The sequence below is a fragment of the Zalophus californianus genome, chromosome 7 (assembly GCF_009762305.2).
Source record: "Zalophus californianus isolate mZalCal1 chromosome 7, mZalCal1.pri.v2, whole genome shotgun sequence".
NCBI lineage: Eukaryota > Metazoa > Chordata > Mammalia > Carnivora > Otariidae > Zalophus > Zalophus californianus.
This window is the reverse complement of record NC_045601.1, coordinates 108,379,916-108,401,080: the sequence shown is the minus strand read 5'-3', so window position 1 is coordinate 108,401,080 and position 21,165 is coordinate 108,379,916. Positions and strand designations below refer to the sequence as shown.

Below are 21,165 nucleotides of genomic sequence, written 5' to 3'. Positions count from 1 at the left end.
CAGTCCAGGGGCCAGATTTGAGCCAGGGCCATAATTTGCCAATTCTTGCTTTTAGGGCTTTTCTTTTTAAGAGTCTTCAAACCACTGCCACGTACAAAGCTCAAGCAGCCATTCTGTAGACTGTCTAGACACCATCCCCATGTCACAGAAGAAAAAAACGAGGCCCAGGGAGTGGTTAGCCTTCACTTTATAGAGAGAGGCAGGTCTGGTATCTCCATCCCATCACAGAATCTCCAACTCTGGTCCCTCCTGTCCCAACTCCAAGCACATGTCGTGTTCAGCAGGGAAGAGGCCCTGGGTCACACCCACTGGCACCCTGGGGAACACCCCGGAAACACTGGGAGCCATCCCGCTGGGTGTATGTTGTTTTCCACCCCTCCATGTGCAGGGTGCAACCAGACTGAGTCAGCTGGAGGCCCAGCCCTGCCCTGGGAATGGGAGGAACTGCCCCCTGGGCTTCAGCCCTGCCCAGGCTGGTGAAGGCTGCAGCTGGCCGGAGGTGACAGGGCATGATGCCTCCGCTTCCCTCACCAGAAGGACAGATTAGTGCAGGCAAAAATACAGAGAAGGGTCTAAGGCATTTCTGAGGTCTCCCCTTAGGAAAGGAGTGTGTGTGTGTGTGTGTGTGTGTGTGTGTGTGTGTGTGTGTGTGTGTGTGTTGGGGGGGGGGTGGCAGGAAACGTGTCCTCCAGCAGGTGCCCCTCAAGTCATATTCACCCTTGAATCACCTCCCACTAAGTTAATTCAGCAAGCTGGCTAAGAGTGTGGTCTCTGGAGCCCGGCTTCAGGGTTCAAATATCGGCTCTGCCTCATGAGGGAAGTTTTGGGATAACGGAAGGGTTCTCAAACCAAATTGTGGTGATGGTTGCACAACTCAGTAAGTCTCCTAATAATCATTGAATTGTATACTTAAGAAAATCCTGGCGCGGCCATGTAAAGCTGTGTGATCTTGGGCGTGTTACTTAACCTCCTTGTGCCTCAGTCTCTCCATCTGACAAACAGGAATTATAGTACCTGCATCACTGACTACATGGGGATTGCTAGATGAGGGTCCAATGAGTCAACAACATACGGACTTTAGAATGGTACCTTGCACCTGACAAGGGGTCAGTAAGCGTTTGCTACACAGGCAAGGAAAGGTGTTTGGGTCTCACAGAGTTGTTATACTTGGCAGCACACATGTATTAGTAAGTTCCTAAACTGTGCCTCCAAACTACTCTGCCCCTCCTAGGCTTTGCTCCTGCTCTTTGCTCTACATGATGCTAGATGCCCTTCCCTCTCAGCTCAAACCCTAGTTCCAAGCTGAGGTCATCTCTCTTCTCTGCTCCTTATGCACTTCATTTTTTAAAGATTTTTACTTATTAGAGAGAGAGAGAAAGAGCAGTGGGGAGGAGCAGAGGGGGAGAGAGAGAGAGAGAAGCAGACTCCCTGCTGAGCAGGAATCCCGATGCGGGGCTCGACCCCAGGACCCAGAGATCATGACCTGAGCCGAAGGCAGACGCTTAACCGACTGAGCCACCGAGGCGCCCCTTATGCACTTCATTTTTTTATCGCAAAGGCTCAGAATGGTCTAATCGGCATATGGTTAGCTCTGTTCACCCACTGGTCTGAGATCTTTGGGCCAGGAAGAGGTGATATCTTGTTTGTCCTGCTCCTGTCCAGGTGCCTTGTGTCCCCACTATGACAACCCGGGCGCTGAACTGAATCCAACAGCAGGGGCTGAGGCTTTACCACCCTCTTGTGGGCCGTGGTACAGTGGCCATAAAGGTCAGAGAAGACAGTGGGGTGACAATGAAGGCAGGTGAGCGAAAGCTGTGCGGGGTGATTGTCTTTGGGCCCAGAGCTTCAGCTCATACACAAGAAGTGAACTCCTGTCCCCATCGCACTGGTTTCCCCTCAGTTATAGAGGGTACAAATTGCAAAAAGATACAGTGACCAGGTGACCCACAGCCAGAGCGCCAGGGCCGGGCTGGCTTGGTGATTCCAGATGCCTGCAGAGGTATATATACCACCCTGACTCAAGGGGCCAGGGGCAGCTGCCGGTCGCGAGGGGCTTCCCTGGCCTCCACTGTCCCATCTTGGTCTCCTGGGGCTGAGCTCATAGACAACCCGGGCCCCAGGCTCAGCTGGTGAGATCCTGTGACCCCAGGAAGCGACCCTGGTGTCTTGCAGCGACTGGTAATCTCGGCAGCAGTGGCTTCTGTCGATTTTTCCTGGGCCTCCCCTGTGCAAAGCCAAGCGTGTCAGCACCCAGATAGGAACAGAGGGGGGCAGAAGCGACACCCCCTGGTCCTCGGTAGGGGGAACAAGCCCCAGGAAGCCTTTCTGACAACAATAACTCAGACATAAGTTTCACCGGGGAGGGAAAATAATCACCTCGGACGAGCGGCCGGGGCCTCCCTCCTTCCCCGCACCTCTTCCCGGTCGGCCCTTGCCCGGGACAGCCGAGCCGGGCCGCCTCCCCTTCCCGGCAGCGCCTCCGCGGCCCGGCGCGCAGGTTGCAACGTGTTCCTTCCCGGCCTCACCTCCCGCGCTCCACGCCGCCTCCCGGGGCCCGGGGCCAGCCACCCCGCGCGCGAGCTTACCGAAGTCCCGGCTCCCCTCCTCCGGGGTCTCCTGGGTGAAAATCCAGGGGGGGTTGGTGGCGTAGAGGGAGGTGCTGGGAGGGTTGGCGTGCTTCTTGCCGAAGAGTTTGCTGAAGGTGCCCTGCACCGTCTGGTTCTTTTTCATGCTGCCGCCGGTTGCGCGGCACCCGGGGAAGGACCTTCCCTCCCTCGGCCTTGCCCTGCCCGGGACCCAACTCCGCACCGGCTCCCCAGGGGCCCCTAACAGGCCATGCCCCCCTCCCCAGCCGGCTCCCCGCCCGCGCGCACCGGCGACAGGTGCTGCGGGCGCCGCCGCTCGCCTGGAAATGCGAGCCACCTGGCCAGGTAAGAGGCTGCCGCCGGGCCCCGGCCCCGCCCCCGCCCCGCCGCCGCCACCGCCGCGGCCGCCCCGCCGCCCGACTTCCCCGGCCGCATTCCTGCCCTCCTCCCTCGACAACAGGCCATTGTTGGCACGGCCCGGTGGGCTGGGGACCTCGCCCAGCCCACGCCCAGCCTGGAAGACGAGCGGCCGGCCTCCCCGAGGTCCCCTCCTGGCCCTCCTCCTCCACCCCTTTCCTCCCTGGGCGAGGGAGGAGGCGGGCTAGTCCCCTACTTCTAGGGAGGTTCATGACCAGGTCAGTATGGGCGCTTCGGAAACGACTCAGGCCCTACACTGGGGGCAATGGCTGCCCAAAGCGGGCACGTTGCAGAGTTCTGCAGGCCCTCAAAAATGTGGGCTACGAGCCTTCAGTGGATTATAAGGAAGTGCTCATCAGGGAAAAAAAAAAAAAAAAGAGGAAAAGCAATAAAGGAGGATCCCTATCCGGTGACAAAGGTGGAAAAATTAGCCACAGTGACCGAGCTCCAAAGAGAATGCAGGACGACTAAATCTTGGCAATCTTTTGTACATCAAATTCCCCTTTCTGGGAAGTGAAGTGAATATAATTTTTAGAAACTCAAGGTGGGTTAAGTAAATGTAATTTTTTAAAAACTCCGGGTGGGTCAAGCCCACTTAGGTTCAGTTTCTTCCCCCAGAGAGAGGAGCTGTGACCCTTTACGGTGCTCCGGAGGACAGTGGTAGCTGGGGAGCTGGGGAGGACAGTCGTAGCTGGGCTGGGCCACGGCCGCAGCCCTAGGGGGTCCTGGGAGTTGATGACTGGGAGACTGTGTGCAAGGTGCTGAGAGTAGGGGCTGAGCCAGGGCAAGGGGTTGGATTTCCATGCTTCCTGGCAGTGGGCATGGATGGCTGGGTGGGGGTGACCAGTCACAGACAGAGCCTGTATTTCCCCCCAGCACCCCCAGACAGTTGTAGGTGTCCAGCAATTTGTGTCAAAGGTGGTTCCCCCTTAACTTTTCATTCTGAAAAATTTGGCAGACTCCTAAAATGACCACCTGTACACATTTCTCCTGGATTGTCAACATGTCACCACATTTGCACACATGCCCTCTCTCTCTACACACACACACACACACACACATACACTTTATGTTTTCATTTTCATTTTGCTGAAGGTAGAAATGTGTAGATATCCGGGCCCAGCTCCCCATGCATACCCATACTTCAATATCCCTTGCCTAAGAATCAGGACATTCTTCGAAGTGACTGCAATAGTTATCACGCTGAAGTATTAAACATTTCCCCGTTATCCCCCAAATGTCAGTTTTATTTTTTTCCCAATCCACAGTCAAGAGTCACACATTGCATTTGCTTGTCATATGCCTTTAAGTTCTGACTTAGTACCGTCCCCTGGTTTTGTTTTTCATGACTGTGACATTTTTTTAAAGTCCCCTTTACTTGCTCCAGGTTAAGGGACAGGATGAGTTGGGCTTTTAGGGCTTGTGGCTATGAGGTCATTGTTTTCCCAGCAGGAGGGAAGAGACTGAGGAACAGGTGGGCTTGGGGTTGGGGGAGGGAGGGATAGGAGCATCTTTAGAAACCCTCATGTTCCCCAAATGTTTTTGGCTGGAGACACGCCTGTGGTCAACCCTGTCTCACCCCACCCACTACCATGGCAGTCCTGAGACCCACTGCCGTTCATTCAAGGAGCAGTTATGGGGGCTCTCCCAACTCCCTGGTTCTGGGTTGAGGGTTTGGGGGTACATGGGAATATAGGAGAATTAGAGAAGCCTTATTTCTACCATGGAGGATCTTGAGGTCTCATCAGGGAGATGAGGTTTACATGATCCAAGGTAGTAGACCATGATGACTAAGTTCGGAACAGTGATTGGTGTCACTCATACACATAGCAGGAATTCAGAGGAGGGGAAGTCAGCACGGGCTGGAGAAGTCCAGGAAGGCTTCTTGGAAGAATTGAGACTTGAGCTGGCCCGTGAAAGATGACAGGGATGTTAATAGGGAAGGGAAGGACACACATACCCATATGCACACATACGCATACCATCCATCCCTCCACCCTCCTATCTCCGCATCATGGTTCCTCCCACCATCCACACAGGGAGAGCACAAGGGAAACCCAGATGCCCCAGCCTGCCCTGGACATCATCATACACTGCCCAAGTGCTCCAGACAGCTCAGGCATGAGATAGCGGCTTCTTTCTTGGAGACCTTGGAGCCATGAAGTTCTCCCACCTAGGGTAGCTCCTGGGCTCTTCTACCCCGATCCAGCCCCAGCAGAGCTACCAGGGAGTGGCTGCATTCATACGCAGCCCTCCATGACAGACCTGGTATTCTAGAGAACTGCTCTGCAGCAGCTGTGGGCTGTGAAGCGTCCAGAGAAACCAAGACATGGCATCAAAGTTCAAGTTGCTGTAGTCTATCTGGGGAGACGGAGAGAGATACATGGAGAGATGAAGCGGGGAAGTAGAGGAGGAGGAGGAGGAGACTAAGGGGGACAGAGGTTCAGATCAGCAGCAGCGGGGGGGGGGTGCTGAAGCATCTGGGGAGGGCATGCAGGAGGTGGGAGGGACGCAGCAGGAGCTCAGCGTGGTGGAAGCTGGGAACTGGGGGGGGGGGGTGAGAGGGAGGTCACGGCAAGGTTGGCCAGGGTATCATTGGCTTAAAAAGACCAGTTGGTAAGATTGGAAGCCACCTAAATTGTCCATCCGGAGATGACTAGTTAAGTAAATTATGGCACGTCAACACAATGGAATAATGCAACTCTAAAGAAGAATGAGTCAGCCGACTGTGTCCAGTTATCTCCGAGATAAACTGATAAACTGTTGACAAAACGGTGTGTATAGTTTGCTACTATTTGGGGCAAGATAAGTATGATCTTATTTGTTTGTATCGGCACAGAAAAACTTTGGATACATAAGAAACTAATAAAGTGGTTACCGGGGGTGGAGATGGGGGGAAACTGGGCAGTTGGGGGATAGAAGTGGGAGGGAGAATTTTGACTTGAGTGCCTTTTTATACTTTTTCATTTTCCAACCATGTAAATGTATTTGCTGTTCAAAAATAGAAAGTGTGAGGGGCGCCTGGGTGGCTCAGTCATTAAGCGTTTGCCTTCGGCTCAGGTCATGATCCCGGGGTCCTGGGATCGAGCCCCGCATCAGGCTTCCTGCTCCATGGGAAGCCTGCTTCTCCCTCTCCCGCTCCCCCTGCTTGTGTTCCCTCTCTCGCTGTCTCTCTCTCTCTGTCAAATAAATAAATAAAATCTTAAAAAAAATACAGTTTAAAAAAACAAAAATAAAAAGTGTGTCAACTATACTTCAATTAAAAATGAAGACTAGGGCACCTGTGTGGGTCAGTCGGTTAAGAGTCTGCCTTCAGCTCAGGTCATGATCCCAGGGTCCTGGGATCAAGCTCCCTGCTCAGCAGGGAGTCTGCTTCTCCCTCTCCCTCTGCCCCTCCCCCGGCTTGTGCCCTTGATCACTCACTCTCTTTATCAAAGAAATAAAATCTTAAAAAATAAAAATAAAAAAATTAAAGAAAAATAAGTAGGCAGGAGAGTCTAGAAGTCTGGTCCGTGAGCAAGCAGCATCTATATCACCTGGGATCTTACTAGAACTGTAGAAATCTACTAGAACTGGAGAAACCCCATCCCAGACATTGGGCAACCTCTCTGGGCTTCAGTTTGTCTGTCAAACAGGCTATTAATTTAAGGTTGTTACGAGATGCAGTGAGCTGATGGATTAAGGTACCCAGCAGAGGATCTATGTTTTAACAAGATCCCCAGGTGAGTCAGGAGCATGTTAAGGTTTGAGGAGCTCTGGCCTAGAATCAGTGGTTACCAGGAGCAGGTGCTGGTGACTGGTAACAGCTGTAGCGTTTTGTATATTTGTTTGTTTTTTAAGTAATCCCAACACCCAACATGGGGCTCGAACTCATGACCCAGAGATCAAGAGTCGCCCGCTCCACTGACTGAGCCAGCCAGGCTCCCCAACAGCTATGTTTTGAGGATGCTCATCTAGCAGCAGGATGAAGGACAATGGGAAGAAGAAAGTGGAGGCTAAGGGGCTAAGGAGAGCTGCTCAATTGGTCAGTTAATTGGTTAGTGAGTGAGTTAATACAAGCAGGAGGGGAGTGGGGGCAGGACTTGTATGCCGGTGGTAGAAACACAGCTAAGTTTTTAGTCTATGGGACATTTCGTAGGAAGAAAGGGAGGTCTTGATGGACAGTTTGCATATAGGGGAAGTAAAAAATGCTCTGAGCTGGTTTCCTCATCCTTTTTTAAAAGATTTTATTTGAGATAGAGAAGGAGAGCGTGAGCACAAGCAGGGTGAAGGGGAGGAGGAGAGGGAGAACCAGGGTCTCCACTGAGCAGGTTGCCCAACACAGGGCTCGATCCCAGGACCCTAAGATCATGACCTGAGCTGAAGGCAGACAACTTAACCAACTGAGCCACCCAGACGCCCCTGGTTTCCTCATCTGTAGCATGGGAGTAACAGTGCCCCTCCTAGGATTGTCAGGAAGATTCAGTAAGATCGTGGGTGTGCAATACCAGCACAGGGCCTGGTGCCCATGGGTGCTCCCCAAGTGTTTGTTCATTTCTCCGCCCCGCTGGCCCCCTGCTTTCTGGGTGCGTTTGGGCCACAAATGGAGGAAGAGAGAGAATTGGTGTGATCTTGAACACCAGAAGCCTGGCAGGCTGCCGAGTCTGAATGTCAGGGTTCTTTTTGCCCTTTCCCCACCCATTTCACCCGGATTGCAGTCCCATGTTGGCGGGGGCTGGTCGGGGGGGGGGCAGTCTGTGGAAGGCCTGGGTTCAATGGTGGTACCCACCCTCCCTCTCCATCAGTCCTGTCTGGCGGCCCCGGGCACCTTTGAGGGCAGAGTCCCCGGGGACGGGTCCCGCTCTGTGCCCTGTACTGCTGCGGCAGGGTACCCCCCTCCAGCTCATAACAACACCTCAACCTGCTCCCCCAGTAAAAGAAAAACAGGCTCTCCTCGAAACAGCCAAAGCCCGATCCTGTAATTAAATCTTGGCTCCACAATGACTTAGGAAACTCCCAAGAGCCGACTCTCCTGGCCACTTCTGGACTGTGGGGTGAGATTGGGGCCCAGAAGCTGTGCTCTTCCCAGAGACCCAGCCAGGACTCTGGTTTGTGGCTTTCCCTACATCCAACAAAGCCACGCACTCCAGGCTGGGAGAGTGCACTCGGAGCCGGGGAGGTGCGGGCTGAGGTCCGCTGCATCCCCAGCCAGGTGTCTGCAGGGGCAAAGGTCAGCACTCCCAACTCCTGCATGCTACTGAGCTACAGATCCTCTTGTTCCAGGCTGGAGACACCTTATGCCGGACCAGCTCCTGAAACTGTTTCCTTCTGCCTGCAGGGGAGGATGGGCTCCAATCCCCTGACCTTGGCATTCCTCTGGACTGGGCGCATGCCAGATGAGATCAGGCTAAGATGAAGTCGGGGCGGGGGGGGGGGGGGTGGACTCCCACATCCTGAGAGGAGGCTCAGAGAAATTCGTTACCCGTTTCCCCGAGAGTGTGGAGATCCAAGTCCAGCCCTAGGGGGTGGTACGTTGCGGGGTGCTGGGGAGAGACTCATTTCCCTTGGTAACCATGGGCCCTGCCAAGAGGACCGTGCCAGAGTGGGAAGGATCCGTGCTGGGGAATAGGTTTGCATCCTGACTCTGCTGTTTAGCCAGGGTGTGGCCACGGCTGAGCTCCCATCTCTCTGAGTGTCAGTTTGTTCATCTGTAAAACAGGGGCTATTAATGTCAGGTTATTATCAGATTCAACAAGATAGTGGGTTCAGGTATCTGGGAGGCTGACTCACCGTAGGTACTTAGCAGCTGCATGCTCCCTACCCTGACTCTGGGCACAGAGGGGCTAACCAGAGAACAGCAAAGGCAGAACAGAGGCCCTGCCAGGCTGGAAGAGGGCAGTGACAATTCAACAAAAGAACCTCAAGAAGGAAAATTCCACTGGAGCACAGGAGACAGGGTGGGGCAGGTGTCTGCAGGATCACCTTGAAGGCCAGGCAAAAACATCCCATTGTAAAACACACCCCACGATCTGAAATAATGTGTGTGTGCGTGCACACGCATGTGTTAAAAAAAAAAGTTGCTAAGTACAAAAAGCAATCCATGTAGATTGTGACCATAGATATAGAAAGTGAATTTGTAAATGTCCAGGGATTGGAAGGGAGCAGAACCATGGGGAAGGTTCAGCTGGAATGCCGGGACTGCATGTGGGTTTTTGTTTTGTTTTGTTTTTTTACTTTTTGGTACTGTGCTCTGCTGGTAGGTCATTTGTTTTAACTGAAAATTCCATAGATAATAAAGAACATAATTTAATATGGAAAGAATTTCCTTTTAGAGAGTCCTAGAGGGGAGAACCTGGAGATTCCTATTTTAGAGCCACTTCTGCCACTAACCTTCTGTGAGACCATGGAGCTATCCTGAGCCTCATTCTCTCTGTCTGTACAATGGGAGGATGGGGTCTAGTACTCGGGTGGTTTCACATCCAGTTAAAATGCTCGTTGGCTGGCAGATTTCAGGGCAGAACAACAAATAAGGCTGTCTGGCACCTTCGGTGTGACAAGGTTACTCTGGCTCCAAGGAGAGAGTGAGAAATGGGATTTAGTAAGCATTTCCCGGGCACACCAGGATCTGTGGCTGGGCTGTGGGAGCTTCAAAAACATTCCAGATCAGTCCATACCACCAGGAATCAGCACAGCCCCACACACTTCTCACGGGCTCTGCAGACCAACCCCTGAGCTGGGACTTTGAGCCCTGGGTGCTTTTCTCTGGGAGCTCACCTGGGTCCTGCCTACCTCCAGCTCTCGCTGAGGTCTGGAAGCCACTGAGCATCTCTTCTGTGTCAGGCATGGGGCCAAGTGGATTGCATGTGTTAACCTACTACCATGATAGCGCCACAGGGGATGGGACAATACACTCATTTTGTTGATGGAGAAAAGACTTTAAGTGATGTTTACTCCTAGTCTATGACCAACCAATTCTGCTCTTAGGAATATGCCCCAAAGTAGCCACCCAGGTCCACAGAGGGCCAAGGATGTGATTGCACTGTGGTGTTGTCTGCGGGGATGGGGAGTGGGAGGCCCCTGGGGGTCCTGGGGGAGAGAGCAGAGACATAAAACATGCATTGCGTGGGCTACATCTCAGTGGGAAGTGAGGAACCAGATGCTGGATCTTAAAAACAGTAGGGAGCCATCCAAGGTAAACAGAATGAGATCTAAAACACACCATGCCACTTATGTAAATGAAAATGACCTGCACACAAAACAATAATACATATATTTTGTAAGAATATATGAACAAGAAGATGCTCATTAAGTACATTAGGATGGATGCCTCTGGCTGGGGCGGGTGGGGAATGTGGTTAGAACCTAGAGATGAAGGGGGAAAATTAATGCGAGAGGAGGCCTCCGGAGACCAGGGATGATAATGCACCATGAACAAGGCATATGAATAACTCAGCCCTCTGTACTTGAAGTCCAACAAAGGAAAAACAAGGAAGGATCAGAGAGGTTAAGTAATTTGTCCAAATCACACAGCAGGCAAGGAGGGTTGGAAAGAATGTCCAAATAACCAGGCCTAAGTAGAGCAGGCTGGTGGGAGGACACTCAGGCAGCAGGGAGGCGGCAGGGTGGGGGGGCGGCTGTGTGTGGCAAAGTGTGTGGGTGCTGGGTGAGTTTCCTGTGCTCCAGGTCAGCCATGGACTTCACCAGCGCTCCCCTGTCCTTGTCAAGTGCCCACTGAGGATTACAGGTCAGTCCTTACCCTGCAGGAAATTTGATGATGAATAAAATGAGATGATGCTTGGAGTGTGGCAGAGAAGTCAGAGAAAGGTGGTCTTCCAGGAGGCAAGAGTGAATCGGTGTGGTCTGGGGTTTAGAAATAATAATAAGATAATTCCCCGCACCTACCTTGCAGCAGGCACTGCTCTAAGTTCATGTGGAGGTGGTGGGGGGTGCACAACAAGCCTTCTGGGTGGATTCTATTATCAGCTTCACTTTGCAGATTAGGCATTGAGGCAGAGACAGGTTAAGTGATTTAGGCAAGTCATATAGCTGAGAAGTAGCATGTGCTGGGATTTGAACCCAGGCAGAGTGGGTCCAGAGGCCGTGATCTTTTTTTTTTTTAAAGATTTATTTATTTATTTGAGAGAGGATGGGCAGAGGGAGAAGGAGAAGCAGACTCCCCCCGAGCATGGAGCCCGATGCGGGGCTTGATCTCACCACCCTGAGATCATGACGTGAGCGGAAACCAGCCTGGGCTGGGGACACTCCTGGCAGGGTCCAGGCCTGTGGTCAGTCATGAGGGAGGGGCCCCTATCTGAAGTCCTCAGGATGAGATTCAATTCCCCTTCCTTCAAATGTCCAAAATGGAGAGACTGGACATCCTCATTGTGCACATACAGAAACTGAGGCCCAGAGAGGCCATGGGACTCGTTTCAGGCCACCTGGCACCCAGCCCAGCACCCACCCTTGGGCTGAGACAAGGTGTAGAGTGTGCTACGCTGTGGTGCCCTGCTCCCCCAAAACCCTGCCTGCCTCCTGGGCTCCTTCCTGACGGCTCCCTCCGGCCCTGGGCCAGGAGCCAGGCCACTTTCCCCAGAGCCACCGAGCCAGCCACACCATCCAGAATGCCATGTTCCCACCTTCCCTCCCTCTCTCAAGCAAGCTATCATTGCCCCAGAGCCTTGGAAATCCCTGATCAGAGGCTCCGAGATGGTAAGCCCTGTTGCCACTCCTCCCACTCCCTCTTCCCTGCCCACCTCCCCTCCTGGGCCCTCCCAGCCTCTCAGAAATTAGGGATCATTACCATCAGGGTGTGAGATCTGAGCAGTGCACATGTCATCAACACCCCAGCTCCTGATCTGCCACAGGGCCCCAAAGTCCACCCCGTAACCAACAGTCAGTGCTGACACAGTACCAGGAAGGAAACCAGTCCTGGGCCCAGCCCAAGCCAGGGTGGCAGAAGGCAGGAAGTCGCTGGCTTATTCTATCTCCCTCCCCTCTGGCCCCAGGGAGAAGCCCAGGCCCCTTCCTACATGTGGGATTTCAGACACATTCCTGGAAAGTGCCTCCCGAGTCTGGTGTTGGGAGGGTCTGGTGTTCAAAGATGGGGAGAGGATGGCCCATTCAGCCGCCTACCCATCAATCCAGTTTCCTGCCCACACATAATAATAGCTCATAGTTACTGAGAGCGTACTCTGTGCCAGGCACCATCCTGAGTGCTCTGCCCATCCCTAGTAGGTAGAGACCTGTAGTCCTCCCATTTTCCAGATGAACAAACGGAACTACAGAGAAAGTCAACTACTTGCCCAAGGTCATACAACAGGAAAATGGTAGAGCCAGATTCAAGCTCAAGGAGCCTGCCTGACTCTTGGGCCTCTGCTATCCCATCCTCTACAGCACAACCATCCACCCATGTAGCCATTTACTGACCACCTGTCTGTCCATTTGTCTGTGGCCACCCTGCTCAGCCACCTGTCTATGGAACAGCACACGCAAAGGCTTCGGGTGGGAAGAGCAGGGCATGTTTAAGAAATTAGCTACTGCATAGAGGGGCAACATAGCAAGAGATGAGGCTCAAGAGGTGAGCAGGGCTCAAATCAGGGGCGTCTGCCCATCCACCGTCTCTCTACCTGTCAACACTCATCCTCCTGCCCATCCACTCTCCCACTCCTCTGTCTGTCTAGGCATCCATACACCCCTCCCCGCCTCCCTCCAGCCATCATCTCGGTAATTTGGAAGGCAGAGAGAGAGAGGGAGACAGAAAGAGAAGGGAGAGTTGGCTGGGTACATTTCCTCCCTGCCAGTAATTTCTTATGACTTATTGGGGGACTGGGGGGAACATTAGGATTTCTAGAGTTACCTGAATAACTGGGAGAATTTCCTCCTCTCTCTCCTCACCCCACTACCCACAATTCACAGGTCCTGAGAGATTGTGGGAAGAGGGCGTTGCAGAGTGGGTCAGTGTCAAGGTGAAAAGACCCTTCCAGGCCTCGAAACTTCAGCCCCCAGCCCTGCCCCTGTGTCTCCTTAGGAAGACAGAAGGAATTGTGCTGTCAAAGAGGTGTCACAATGCCCCTGCCTGTGCAAATTTGCCCCCCCCCCATCCCTGGGCACTCCCAGTATTTCCCAAGAGTCCCTGGGAGACTCTGGAGCCCCCGACCACCAGAAATCCGTCTCACTGACAGGAAAGGCCCTGATCAAGGATGTGCCAGGTGGGATGACATCACAGGGCTGCCCAAGGGCATTAAGAAGTTTGACTGACGGGAGAGCGTATGAAGACCCCAGCCTGGCCCACCCGTGTGGCTGGGAGCCGGGGGCCTCCTTTTTAACAAGTAGCAGTGATAGCTGAAGTTTACTGGGCGCTCAAGAGGTCTAGGCACTTTATGTCGAATGTCTCATGAAATCTTCATGGTAACCCTATGAGGCAGATACTTCAGTTGTTCCCACTTTATAGGTGGGAAAACTGAGGCACGGAGTATTATAAAGTCCCAAAGTATCGGCTACCCAGTGTGAGCAGTGGAGCTGGAGTTTGAACCCCAAGCCGCCGTGCTAGATAGCCTCATGAGGATGCTAAGGCCCAGGCTGGGCCTCCTCATAGGCTCCCTTCCCAGCCCCTCTGCCCCACAGCAGACCAACCTGCTCTCGCAAAGATGAGGGTGTTTGAAACCTCCGGGTTAACTGCGGGAGGAGGCTGATCATAATTACTGTTTTCATTATGCTCCCACAGTTCCCACACTCACTGCTCCCCCACAGCATGCTGGTGAAGGAGAGAGCCTTATTATCCTCATGTTGCCGACAAGGCAACCGAAGCTCCAGGAGGTTCGGAGACTCGCCCAGGGTTGCCTGACCTGTAAGGGCAGAGTGAGGCCCTGAGCTCAGACCTTCACACTCCAGAGCCCGGGCACATTCCATAGGACCAGGTGCCCTGGGAGGCCTCACCCGCTGTCTCACCCAGTGCCATTTGCATTTCAAGAGGGCACCAGGCCTTCCCCCCACGAGTGAGGTGCTAATGGTGGAAACGGCAGGCTCAGGCTAGCCTAGCGGATGTGCCAGAGGGCCTGAAGTATTTGAGAGGATAGTGTCTTCTCAGACCTGCAGAAATACCCCATATGAGGTCTTCAGGTCCTACTCAGGAAGCCCCACTCTTGACTCACCCTCTTCCCCATTGTCAATCCTGGTAGGAGGGACACACACAGAGATGTGGGTATCTAAAAGGCCTTGGTAGGTTCTGCCTCTGGGGGTGGGGCTCAGCGAGGGAGAGGTCTATTCAGCTTCCTTCTTTTGATTCCAACTGGAAATGCAAATAAACATAAGGTAGTGGGAGGGGAGGGGCTGGTGAGACCCTCTACTTGACCTCTAGACTTCCTTGCCCCTGGAATGGGAGGCTTTTTTTTTTAAAGATTTTTTTTATTTATTAGAGAGAGAGAGAGAGAGAGACAGTGAGAGAGGGAACACAAGCAGGGGGAGTGGGAGAGGGAGAAGCAGTCTCCCCGTTGAGCAGGGAGCCCGATGCGGGGCTCGATCCCAGGACCCCGGGATCATGACCTGAGCCGAAGGCAGAGGCTTAACGACTGAGCCACCCAGGTGCCCCTGGAATGAGAGGCTTAAGTGCGGGCTGAAGGAAGCAGGTGGGGAGTTAGGGGTCTTCCTCAAAGCTCTAAAGCAGGCTCCTCAGCCTTGGCACTGCTGCTGTTGGTGCTGATAATCCTGTATTGGGGGGCTGTGCTGGCACTGTAGGATATTGAGTGGCACCCCCGGCCTCTCCCCACTGGGTGCCAGGAGCAGCCCCCCTGTGACAAGCAAAAATGTCTCCGGGCGTGGCCAAATGTTTTCCTGGGGAGAAAAACAGCCCTGGTTGTGAACCACTTCTCTAAAGTCACACACACATGCATCCTCCCCACTCCCCTGCTCCCCGCCCCCCACCCAGTGCACTGACAGGGGGACCCGAGGGGGCAGGAGGAGAAGGTTGAATGAAACCAGATGTTCACCTGGAAAGTATGCATTCCAGCCGCACCCTCCCCCCAGAGCTGGCCGGTGCCGGGCCCTGGGCGGCTGATGGAGCTTTCTCAGCCCTCTGAGGTTAGTCACCTGGAGCCTGGCTGGGCCCTTGGAAGGGGCAGGGCTAGGCTGGGCTGCCTGGGCTTCCTCTCCCTCCTCCCCCCTCCTTCTGTCCCACCTCCTCCCGCTCCTCCTCCTCCCCAGTGTCTTCTCTTCCTCCGCCCTTTCCTCTTCTCCCTTCTCCCGGAGACTTCTCCCTTCTCCCGGAGACTGTCTGCCCCAGTTAATGTGGGGGCCTCATCCCTGGATGTGCTGAAGGCGCTGGGTGCCCCCCACCCCAGGGCCCCAAATGTTGCGGTAGCAGCCACTAGGGCATAGATGACAGGTGGACCCAGGGCAGGAGGGCCCCCGAGGCAGGGCCTGGGCTGGACCAGAGAGAGAGGGGACCGTTCCAGCCCTGGTTCCCGCACTAACTAGTCTCAGCTGTGGGACTTCTGCCACCTCACCAACGATGTGAACTCAGACAAATGCCTCCATGCCTCCGAGCCTCGTTTTCCACATTTGAGAAATGGGAGGAACATCTCCGATGGCTCTTAGGAGCTTTTGCGGAGCCGAGTGGCTAGTGCCTGGCGCTTGGTAGATGCTCAGTCCCAATTAGCAAAACTGTCGCCTTTCCCTCTGTGGGTCTCTGGTCAGAACCGCCCGCCTCCCCCCCCCCCCCCCCCACCGCCCCAGCCATTCTGAAAGCACATGCCTCTGTCACTCCTGACACCAGCCTCCTGAGCCTGAGGCGCAGGGTCCGGATGACCAAGACTGAAGGTGTGTGTTGGGGGGGGACTCTTCGGGTCCTCCCCTCCACGGCCATGGGCTAAGCCCTTCTGCAATGTCAAGAGGACCAGAACCCCACATCCTCAGAAGTACACTTAATACACTAAACTTCCTGCAGTGTCCGGCACTGCCCACAACAAAGAATTCTCAGCACCCGGTGTCCGTGGTGCTGAGGGCAGGAAGCCCGGCTCTACAGGGCTTTATGTGTGTGCTTCTATGTGCGTTATTTGCACACTCAGAGCCTGGCCTATAAGAGGAATCATTTTGAATGAATGGAGTGACTGAATGAAGCCAATGATGCCGTATCGTCAGCTCTGCTAAGAGAGGGTAACGCCAAAATCTGGCCTTCAAAAACCCCACAGCGTTCCTGCCCAACTGGGAGATCTGGCTGCCCTTCCCTTCCCTGCACCCCTGCTGCCCTTGACAAAACGCGGGCAGAGATGACTTGGCAGACCACGGCCCCCCCGTGCAGTGGACATAGTAGGTGTAGCGGAGTATGGCATGTGGCCCGTGGGGTCAACCAGGCCTGGGTTTAGTCCTAGCCTGGTTCCTTATCGGCCACCTGCTCCTAAATGGGGGACTACCCTCCTTACTACAGTTTGCTCCACTATAAATAGGACTAACAATATCTTCCTTAAAGGGTGATGTGATGCTTAGAAGAGAGAATCCACGTAAAGAGTTTGGCGCTGTGCTCACAGAGCGATCGTTGATTACTGGCGTCAGAGCCCATTTCCAGTGTTGCCTCTCTGCTGGTAACAGCCCCCGTGCCCCCGTCTCTGAGCCCAGAAGATTCTGGGAAGTGGGAAGACTGCTGAACACTTGGCCGCCCCTCTCTCCAGCTCTGCCGTGTCCCCTCCCTGGGGTAAACCCCAGGGACACAAAGGCGACTAGGATGCGGTCCTGAACACTGGGAGCGGTTTACAGGCTGTTGGAACATTGGCAGGAGCCTGGAAGGACGGATTTGGGATTAGGATGAGGCCCGCACGGCAATCAGGGCAGCGAGAGAGGTACAGAAACATTCCAGGCCCTTGCAGACTCAGACTTAGCTCCTCCTTAAAATGTGCACTTGCCTCCCCCTTGTCCCAGCCTAGCAAAGGACCACCTCCCAAGAGGAGGGCCTGAAGGCACAGAAGAGGGTGAGATCGGGGCAGGGGCTGCAGTACCAGAGGCTTCCTGGAGGAGGTGTCAAGAGGGCTGCTGGCTTGGAAGGAGAGGAAGGATTTTGAAAGGCAGGGCTGACAACACACACATTCCTGGGTAGGAACTTTTAGCACCAAAGCCTGCTTGGGAGGAAAGCCTTGGGCAAGTGTGAGCAGGGCAAGTAGTTTGTAAGTTAAATGCAAAAGAGCATGCAATATCTCTCCAGTACCAGGGATTTCCTCTGTAAGATGGCAGGGCTTCAAGTTCCAGAAGCTCTGTAGCTAGCGATTCCCTCCCAGGTCCCTGCAGGCAGGAGGGCTGTGAGGCTGGGCAGAGCGGAGGTGGGCCCCCCTCGCCGCTGTACCTGCAGAAGTCGGGGAGAGCCAGCCTGACACACACGCCTCTCGTCCTCCAGGTGGTGCTGTCATGTCTGTGAAGGTCCCCAGTGAAATGGGCATCCGGTGCCTGGGAGATGGTGTGGGGGTCAAAGGTGAACCGAACACTTGGGTCATGAGAGTAGCAACGGAGGAGGAAATAAATGTCACTAGATGTGATCAGTGTGGCACTGGGGGCCGCCTCGAGGAGTAGACCTCCATGCCCCATCAACCAAGAGTGGTGATTATCAAGACCCGGCACTGTCACCACATAATGATGAGAGACGTTCTAAAATAGAATGGGCTGGCTGGTCGGAAGGGGGACTACTTCTTGCTAGAATCCAGTTCAACGGAACCAACATTTATTGAGTGCTCACCAAATGCCTTGTTCTGCAGTGAAACAAGGAATAGGATTTGGGAGGCCGTTATGTCAAGGGTAAGGGTGAGAGAGCATTGCCCTTAAGGAGCTCACAGCCAGACAGGAAAGAGAATTTCCCTGATGGATTCGGAGGAGGGCATGCTGGGCTGGGGGAACCACCCGAGAGAAGGCCCGGAGGCCTGGAAGGACCAGGTGCCCCCAGGGGTGATGGGCAGGCAGTCTGGCTGGAGCACAAGGTCATGGGAGCCCCGTCCTTAACATCCTTGCCTTCCAGGCTGGGGGCCTTGAGATGTCTGTTCGGGGCAGTAGAGAGCAAAAGATGCTATGAGGTGGGGAGCTCTGTGATCTGGCCATTGATACGGAAAGATTCATTTGGTGTGAGCGTGAAGCCCAGGCCGAGAGGCCCGAGACGGGCAGGAGAACTTGGTGGGAAGCTGGAGTAACCCTGCAGGAGACAGGATGGAGGCCTGGTGGGAACAGTGGCAGAGGAGGCCCAGATGGGAGCCACGTGGAGGACGCTGACAGAAGGCCGGACGTGCGGGAGAGGGGTGAGGGGTAACGCTGCTCCTAGCCTCTAAGCTGGCAGAGGCCTCTGAGAAGCAAGCTGGGGTCTGCACAAGCTGGGGGCAGGTCAGGGGGCCCTGAAGGACATCCCCTTACCTGGAACTGTCTGGCTCCATGGCCAGCAGAGCTATCTCCGGGGTGGCTCTGGAAGCTTCTGACTGGTGGCACCTTCCCCCCTCCCACCCTTGGCCTTAGCAGTGGAAGCCCCAGTGTCTGATGCCTTAGCTCTCCCCTTCTCTCCTTTCCCCCAGGACTCAAGGAGACCTTCTGTACCCAACCAGGAGCCGAAGTCACCATCGGGCAAAAAAGTGAAGTCTCCACGCCCTCCCCTGTCCCGGTCGTGGAAGCAGGCCCGCAAGCAGACGCTGGTGGCGGCCTACGTGCCAGTGGTGGTAGACCCGAGGGGGCACAACCCGGACAAGCTCAGGTTCAACTTCTACACCTCCCAGTACTCCAACTCCCTGAACCCCTTCTACACCTTGCAGAAGCCGACCTCTGGCTACCTGTACCAAAGGGACACCGACCACACCCGCAAGCGCTTCGACGTGCCTCCTGCCAACCTGGCCTTGTGGCGCTCCTAGGCCCCTGCCAGGCAGAAGCCCCCGCCTGCACCTGGCCCCTCGCAACCCGGGTCCCAGGCAGAGGGGGAGGGCTACTTGCTCCAGGAGGGGCGGACCGAGCCTGCGCCGAGACAGCTGTGCCATGCCTAGTGTCAGTGATGACAAAGGAAGGTCTCTGTTCTTGGCAGCAATTAAAGTTTGTCCTTCCTTGGATCCCTTCCCGGCATCTGAATGGGGGGGGGGGCGCTGTGGGTGGGTAAACTGAGGCCATAGGGATGCTGTATAACAGGTCAAGTCCAGAGGTGCCTGAAGACTTGGAAGGACCTGATTCTCAACCCCCTCTCCCCAAGAGTGGCCTCAACACCCCCGGCAGAGCCTGAGTCCCAAGCAAAGCTGGTGCTGACCACACCCTCACCATAGTCCAAGCCTGCAACCCCTCCAAAGTCAACAAAGATAAAAGTTAGCTGACTGCGACCCCAGATTGGAGCAGCCACTGGAAAATGGGGAAGCAATTCAGGGGGAAACCCAGTCTCTGGGGAGGCCTCCTCTGCAGCCCTAGTTTTATATCAAACTGCCCCTCCTGACTTGTAGTTTGTTGATGGGCAGATGGATTTGCCATCTTGTCTCTCCTCTGCTCCGGAAGAGCTGATCCTGAGGTTAGTCAGGCTCACAGGCCGTGTTTCATGAGGAAGAGCAATGAAGGCAGAGGGTGCTTGACCCCGTGCGGTGGCCTGCGGGAGTCCCTGGCTGCTGAGGGCCCCAGCGGTGTGCTGGAACCAGCTCAGATGGGCCTGAGGGGGCCAGCTGCGGGCCTCTCCTCCCGACTCCACACTGGTGACTTGACATTGGCAACTGCGACCAGCAAACCCCTGCAAACTGGGGTTTCTTCTTTCCAGAGAGCCAGTTGTCAAGTATCTGGCAGCACTCCACTGGGTGAATCCAGCTGGCTTCATTTCTAGGAGTCACTGCTCCTTCCAGGTGGGGCCGTGTATCCAATGGAGCATCCCCTTGGAGCGTAAGAGTGTGGGGCGGGTGTGAGTTGGAGGGACAGGGTTCTGGAGACCCAGACACACCGCTGAGGCATTGGCCAGGCCTCCCTGGAGGCCCTTCTCTGAAAAGAAGATGGTGGGTAGGGAAGAAGGACATGAGCCCTCCTGAAGGTACCTCACAGTATAGAGTCTGGGTTTTTCTGTTTGTTTGTGGTAGGCTCTCTCTCAAAAACCAGAGGCTTTCCTCAAGTGCCTGGTGATCCTTGGCCAGAAGCCAGCCATTGGGCCTCTGTACCAGGTCGCTCCTGCCCAATTGCCGGTGTTTGAGGAGTCAGCATGAGAAGGAGCTGAGGGGTCTCTTCGTATGCAGGTTCTTCCTTAACTCCCAGTTTCTAGAGCGACCCTTCTCTATTCTCCAGCCTCTCGGGTCCAAGGTTCCAGAATAACCTCCAGCCATGGGCAGGGGATGGATGCCCCAGAGATGTCCATCCTGCTGCCTTGTGGAGGGCATCTGGGGAGCTTTCCACCTGTCCTCCTATTTCTGCCCCCGCCCCGTCCTGCACCCAGCTTCTAGGGCACTTTCTGCACCCACCTCTGAGCCTGCAGAGTTCTGTGAGAGGCGCCGTGTCTATACCATCCTCTGCAGCCTCCTGCTCTTTCCAAGTGTTTGGGTTTCAACTTTCTGCACTGAGACAGTTACCCCTGTCCATCTGCCTTCTGTTGTCCAGAATTTTGTTAGAACCCCTCACCTGCTGTCTTCTTTCTCTTTGTCTCCGTGGGTTGGTAGGTTTAAAAACGTTATTGCCATTTTCGTTGGATTTTGAAAAGCAGAGATAAAGTTTTCAGTCTAGGTGTAAATAAAAGTTATACATCCACCCAATCATCTGACAGACTCTTGCTGAACAACCGAAGGTTGGGTCCGTAGGCTGCAAAAATGTCTGATAACCATCTCTGCCCCCCAAAACCTGAGAACCAGGTGGGGTGAAGTAGGGGATGGGAGTAGGGGCCCAGCATTTTCACTCCCTCAACTGATGCCTTTTCCTCTCCCCTGGAGAATGGTCTCCCCCTTGAGGTTCATCTTGGTAGAGCAGCCTTGATGGAAGCTTCCAAGGGACTTTTTATTTTATATATTTATTTATTTATTTATTTATTTATTTATTTATTTATTTAAAGATTTTGTTTATTTGACAGAGAGAGACACAGCAGGAGAGGGAGACACAAGTGGCGGGGGGGGGGGTGGGAGAGGGAGAAGCCGACTCCCAACTGAGCAGAAAGCCCGATGCAGGGCTTGATCCCAGGACCCTGAGATCATGACCTGAGCTGAAGGCAGATGCTTGACGACTGAGCCACCCAGGC

General features: G+C 54.4%; 2 protein-coding genes across 4 annotated transcripts in view; one reads left to right on the top strand and one right to left on the bottom strand.

Annotated features, from left to right (window-relative positions):
- C7H6orf132 (chromosome 7 C6orf132 homolog) overlaps positions 1-2,919 on the bottom strand; it is a 33,463-nt gene extending 30,544 nt beyond the window's left edge. The window contains exon 1 of the mRNA XM_027601401.2: positions 2,586-2,919. Coding sequence (XP_027457202.2) covers positions 2,586-2,730 — 145 coding nt within the window. The 5' untranslated portion in view covers positions 2,731-2,919. The remainder of the gene's footprint in view (positions 1-2,585) is intronic.
- A 10,165-nt stretch (positions 2,920-13,084) lies between these two features.
- Positions 13,085-20,744, top strand: GUCA1ANB (GUCA1A neighbor). 3 transcript variants are annotated; one of them, XM_035728471.1, is made up of 2 exons: positions 13,085-13,189; positions 18,512-20,743. In XM_035728471.1, the coding sequence occupies exons 1-2, from the start codon at positions 13,181-13,183 to the stop codon at positions 18,839-18,841; spliced, it is 339 nt and encodes a 112-aa protein (XP_035584364.1). In that variant the 5' UTR covers positions 13,085-13,180; the 3' UTR covers positions 18,842-20,743. The 3 variants fall into 3 exon arrangements, with proteins under 3 accessions (XP_035584364.1, XP_035584362.1, XP_035584363.1); XM_035728469.1 differs by lacking the exon at positions 13,085-13,189 and adding an exon at positions 14,950-15,056 and having other exon boundaries at positions 18,512-20,744; XM_035728470.1 differs by lacking the exon at positions 13,085-13,189 and adding an exon at positions 17,384-17,433 and having other exon boundaries at positions 18,512-20,744.
- Positions 20,745-21,165: the final 421 nt, after the last annotated feature.

Bases quoted from the DNA above. Each gene is read 5' to 3' on its own strand.
- GUCA1ANB (XM_035728469.1), top strand. From the start codon at position 14,958: ATGTTCACCTGGAAAGTATGCATTCCAGCCGCACCCTCCCCCCAGAGC. The intron at 15,057-18,511 runs GTTAGTCACCTG...CCTTTCCCCCAG, and splicing joins AGCTTTCTCAGCCCTCTGAG to GACTCAAGGAGACCTTCTGT.